This window comes from Brienomyrus brachyistius, unplaced genomic scaffold (assembly GCF_023856365.1).
Source record: "Brienomyrus brachyistius isolate T26 unplaced genomic scaffold, BBRACH_0.4 scaffold628, whole genome shotgun sequence".
In the NCBI taxonomy this organism is placed as follows: Eukaryota; Metazoa; Chordata; class Actinopteri; order Osteoglossiformes; family Mormyridae; genus Brienomyrus; species Brienomyrus brachyistius.
The window spans coordinates 17,786-23,531 of record NW_026042903.1 but is presented as its reverse complement, the minus strand read 5'-3'; the positions used below and the strand labels follow the sequence as shown (position 1 = coordinate 23,531).

General features: G+C 37.9%; 2 protein-coding genes across 2 annotated transcripts; both read right to left on the bottom strand.

The window, feature by feature from the left end:
• Positions 1 to 250: 250 nt before the first annotated feature.
• LOC125729284 (uncharacterized) lies at positions 251 to 2,688 on the bottom strand. Its single transcript, XM_049005673.1, has 4 exons — positions 2,247 to 2,688; positions 1,925 to 2,092; positions 1,623 to 1,718; positions 251 to 1,135 (listed from the first exon to the last, which is right to left on the bottom strand). Exons 1-4 carry the CDS (start codon positions 2,598 to 2,600, stop codon positions 821 to 823), a joined length of 933 nt encoding a protein of 310 aa, XP_048861630.1. The 5' UTR covers positions 2,601 to 2,688; the 3' UTR covers positions 251 to 820.
• A 468-nt stretch (positions 2,689 to 3,156) lies between these two features.
• Positions 3,157 to 4,555, bottom strand: LOC125729285 (uncharacterized). The gene is made up of 2 exons (XM_049005674.1): positions 3,388 to 4,555; positions 3,157 to 3,204 (listed from the first exon to the last, which is right to left on the bottom strand). Exons 1-2 carry the CDS (start codon positions 4,306 to 4,308, stop codon positions 3,157 to 3,159), a joined length of 969 nt encoding a protein of 322 aa, XP_048861631.1. The 5' UTR covers positions 4,309 to 4,555.
• Positions 4,556 to 5,746: the final 1,191 nt, after the last annotated feature.

Below are 5,746 nucleotides of genomic sequence, written 5' to 3'. Positions count from 1 at the left end.
AGTAAGCAGAACTTAAAAAAATTGATGTAACTCGTTGCCTCAATGTTTTTAAGTTCATGAACTTAAAAAAAATATTTCAAAAAGGTTAAATATTTGGATTATATGCTACATAAACATTTTAATTACAGTTAAATTAAAACTAGTTATTAAATCAACTTAAATATTTTCAGTTATAGTGACTTAAAATTTCTCTTAACCTTTCTCATGGTATTAAGTTAACATTACAAAAAAAAATAAGTACACAAAGAACCATTTTTAAGTAGCATCAACTCAATATTTATTAGTCTTTGTCATTTGTTTTACAAGTACAAGTAACTCAAAAGCTTTCACACACAAGACTCAAAATCGCATGTTTCAAAACTTAAAATTTTTGTGGCAACTCATTGCCTCAAATATTTTGAGTACAAACAAAGTAAAGTTTAAGTTACAGTGAGTTACACTGAATTCTTGCCCTCTTCTATTTAACACTGCAGTGTTAATTTAAGACAGAAGCATAAAACAATTCAGAGATGCACTAGGCTAAAACCTGAACACCAGATTAAAATAGCACCTCTAAAATTACAAATTTATGAACCTGCCTGAAACTTAACATGTACCATTTACAACTAAAATACACATACAATTATCAAGTACTACCCAGTACTTAACTTTCAAGAACAAGAGTTGTATTAATGCCAAATAACATTAATACAAAAGGCACACTGTGCATATTGTGGGAAAACAACTGGTGCAGAAACATTTTAACCATTATTTTCACAGAAATAATCTACATTGAACTACAAAGGAACTGCCAGGCCTTAGTAATTATTCTGATAAATGTCTACATGCGCATCAAGTCATTTTTGAGACTCTGTAACTTGGGTGACAGTTTACCATCGTCAAGACCAAGTAAAATCTTCTGAATGAATTCAAAAGTGTTGGTCAGTCCCCTGGGATAGCTGAGGTGTAGTGCATAGATCAGTCCAAACATTACCAGGACGGCATCAGCAAATCTGGGGAGGTTGCCCACAATCTCGCTTTCAATGACAACAGAGATTTTCACAGGCTGGAAGTGAACTGGACCTGTGTCATTATCTTTGACGACTGTGAGGAGGGCTACTGAAACATCTAAAAGGTCAGGCTCATCAGATGTGTCCTACAAAATAAAATGGATATAAAAGGATTAAAGATTTTTTATTAAGATTTTTGACAAAAATATTTACAGCAGGTTTAGTGCAAAGATAAAGGCATTTAGTTAGTCATGAGATTTAACAAACAATATTGCTTCAGACCAACTGACAGAAAGTTTAATGATTTTAATTGTTGTGTGAACAAACTACAGTATGATTTTAAACAGAAGATCAGTGTTCTACAGGACCCAGCTAAGCTACCAGTAAACAAGAAATTGATACTATGCTAAAAAAACCTATAAAAACACTTTGCTTTAATCAAAATTATCTAGTACCAAAGTTTTTTTTTTTTTTACAGTGAGGTCAAAGAAAAATCGCTTCTAATCTCTTCAAATCACACAAACTATGTGATTTGAAAGACTGAGGAAGGGTAAGCGTGTAAATATGTCTGTATTCATATGAACTGTTTACTTAATATAGTCGTGAGATTAAAAAAAATAAAATAAAACTTACTGTGCAGGTCTTGAAAAACTCAGAGACGTCCTCACGTAGATACACAGGAAGGGCATGAAGAACAGTAACACGCTTGGTGTGTATGTCATGAACCTCCTATATAAAAGGAGATAAAAACAGAATTGTACATAACTTATTTACTGGTAAACATTACAATCAGATATACAAAATCAGACACATACCAAAAAACCTGGACAAGTTGTTGTATTGAAAGCTCATTTGAATCATCAAACTTTTCAAATGTTTTCCAATGTTCCTCTTTAAGAAATAGACCCATAAAATAGGTATAACAATATTTTTACCTGTTCATCATGGATTTTCAGGATTTCAGTCAAAGCGTCTGACGTCTTCCCGGTTCTGCTTGCCTTCTGTCTGAACAGGGTCATCAGTCTAGGAAGATGTCGGTCAAGCTCAGAGTAGAATGTGTTGGGCAGGTTCTGGTTTGTAATCCGTTGGAACTCTGCATACACCTACATTTTAAAACAAAGACAGACAGACAACACAGCCATATTAACTATGTGAATCTGGCAAATACACTACCCATCCATAAGGCAGAAAACAGCCCCTGAATGTGGTATATGTTGTCAAAAAAAGAAATAACAGGAAAAAGTGCTACTACATTACCTCAGATTCCATTTTGAGTGCAGGCCAGAGTTCCATGAGCTCTTTCACTGGTGGGCATGTCTTTACTATGGTTTGTCGCCGCAGGGCAAATGTGGTTTGCATCATCTTTTTTATAAGCGGCAAGTTCTTCTCAGCTTTCTTCATTTCATCAACAACTTTCTGCCTCAGCTGTTCAAGGGTTGAGGGATTTTCTCCTTGGGGAAAGTTGGGCAGAAAGTTTACCTCCGCTCGTTTGGGTCTTTTAATATTTGAATGTGAAGATTCATTGTCAGGATTCATTCTACTTCTTTTTCCAGCATTCACTGTGATCTCTGAACATCCAGCCCTTCTCATCTTGCTCCTATAGTTGCCCATCTTAAACTTTAGGCTGTTCTTCCATCCATTCCAGCCAGTTTCAGATCCTGCTTCCTTCAAGCAAGGATATTTTAACACAAGAGCCTCAGCTACCATTGCTATCTCCTTATCACTGGGATAAGCCTTGTAGCCATACATCTCAGATGCTAGCTTTTCTAAAATGTCATGTTTTACATCTCTTGTTAACTGAAGATACTTGTTGTTCTTCTCAAATTCAGTATTACCTTCCCGAAGTTTCAATTCAACATCCAAAGAAAATGTGGGAATTGAAAAAAAAACTGAAGGCCATCTTCTCCCACGTTCTGAGGATGATACACTTGAGATTGTTTCTGTTGAGGCAACAGAGCTGGAATCTTGCTCAAAAGACACATGCACAACCGCTTTCTGTGGCAACTCATCAATGTCAGAGAGGGATGTAAGTTTTCCATCAAAGTCGGGGTCTTCATATTTTAAACTGAAGTCAAGGTCTATTTCCAGCTGTTCTTTTATAACAGCAATCAGTGCATCAATAGAGGCTGGTCGTGAACAGAGTTTTAATTTTCTAGCCCGGTCTGGTTCAACAACACGAAGGACCATGGGTTGTGGGGATAGATCTGCCATTATGCTAATGGAAAGCAAAAGATTGGCATGCATAAATGGTTATTAAAATATACAGATTATATGCTGCTAGATAAACAGTAATACAAATATAGTAATTAATTCAATAAAAACTACTCACCACTGGCTAGACTCAGTTCTGTTTTATTTGTATGAATCTCTTGGGTGTTAACAGAAGCAAGCCTTCTACCTCGTATGCAGAGAGCGGGACTGAATCGTTGAGATCAGACTTCAGGTGGATTGACAGACTTGTCTGGGAAGGTGACAGCTCATAGGATCCAAGATGTTCTAAATACCAGCAATCATAATTAGAACAAAGGAATGAAACAGTGCTATTGACAAGGTAGATGTGCTCTACTCTGCAGAACCTAGGTAGTCCACCACTGTCTCCGACAGACAAAAACATTTCACAGACATAGTGTGTGCCATCAATGGTAACCTTTGATGTCTGGTATATTGTGTCACTAGTTGTTAGTGTTCTAATGTGTAGCTGAGCTACTTCTGGTAGAGCTGAAACCAGAACAGAGTCAACCCTGGATGCTTGTGTTTCTGGCTTGAAAAATGATGGGGCAGCAAGATGGTATGCCATCATGTGTTGGTGTCTGACTGCCATTGTCTTCAAAATATTTTTGAAGTTTTGAGCGTCATGCACCACTCGTTTAAAAAAACGGTGTTTGGCCTCAAATCGCATTGTCCAAACATGCACCAGGGGCCCATAGCACTTGATCATGGTGGGGTAATGCTCCACATAGTGATGCTTAGGACGAAGGCTAAACTCTGGGAATGTCTTCAGCAGTACTTGCTTATGATCGCTGATTTTGGACTGAAAATAGTCTAAGGTTTCATCAGAAAATGATGGGCATAATGCTAACTGCACTACCTCTTTCAGTTCCATCAAAACTGTCCATGCACCATTACCTTCTGGTACAACACTGCCTACAAGCAATGGAAGCAGTCGGAGCAGAGTAGCATTTTCATGACCATTCCCTCCTATCGTTCCTCGAGACAGAAATGTTTTGGGAATTGGTTGAGGCCTATCCACTTTATCAGCATGTTGATATGGGAATGATGCAATCTTTTGGTTCAAATACTCTAAAGTGAAGTACTTCATCTGGATCAAGGTCTTAATGCAGAGAGAAATCTCCACAGGAACTATGCCTTCTAGAAGATCATGCAGGACATCTGGAGGAAAGCCTGTGACTGGATGAAAGTAATCCAGGGAGTCACGCAAGACACAACTTGTTTTAACACCAAAGTGGTTGGAGGAAGCGTCATTTTCCTGAATGTTTTGTACATGAAGGTCATGGCTATCTTTGGTTCTTTGAGAAAACTGCCTGGCTTCAGTTGCTGGAAACTGTTCTCTTGTGGCCAAGCAGAATCTGCAAACATAGCCTGCTTTAAATAACTCCACAAAGCCACCTAATCCATGGGCAGCTAGATTGTCAGCAGACACACAAAAGATGGTGCCTTTGACATTGCGACCAAGTCGTTCAATAAAAACACCATCCTGTTCAAGAATATGAACATCATGTAATAATGGAGCAAGTACAGCTGCATACCCATGCCTCTGGAGGTCTGTCACTTTTGCAAGCATTGCTAGCTGTATATTGTGTAATGCTGACCTGTATTTTGGTGACATATTGGCAAGTGCCCAGTATACAGCACAAAGTTTGTGAATTTTACGTGATGTGCCAAGTGGGTTGGCAATTTCAAGCTCATCAATATATAACTGGAGTGGTAAAATGAGATCACCTGTTGAAAATAATTCATTTTCAAGGAAATATGAGCCATTGTAGCATGAGGCATATTGACCAGAATTGGTATTTGGATCAGTAATCATTTTTAGAATGTCTGTGTTTTTAAACAACTCCTGAATCATTTGAAGAATAGGAACATACATTGTGGTATGTCCACGTTGCTCCAGCTGATACTCGACTGGCATTACACATGGATAGTTGTGCTCGAAAAAGACTTTTCTGCGCTTGGATGTGGATAACTCTGCACCTTTAGAAGTACTAGTAAATATAACATTGGAATCCATAACAGCACTTACAACTTCATCCAGTGCAGATTCTGCCACATTGCAACCATTTTTCTGCAATATATCTCTAATTGCCTCCTTGATCAAAGGCCGAGATAAGAAGCAGACCTGATTTAAATGCTCCACTATTTCTTGGGTAGCTGTGTTTGAGACATGTAGGATTGCCTGCATCTTCAAAAATAAGGAAGATAAATTAATTCTAAGATGTTTTTTTAGTACGTCAGTGTCACACTGACCATCAATCCCCACTGGATCCTCATCTGTGCTTGGAGGTTCTTCATATAAATCACCATCAACTGCAGGAATACTGGCTTGACCAACATCACTGACAATGTCATTTTGAAAGTCTGATGAAACGCTTGCTTGGTGTGATCTACTTTTATGAGAATTGAATGAAGAGTATACATTTGTGGTAAAGCTACAATCCTTATATGGGCAAGCCACTGTTTCATGATTTCTTAAATGCCTTCTAAGATGGCAGAAAAGAACAGATTCAGAAAATTGCTGC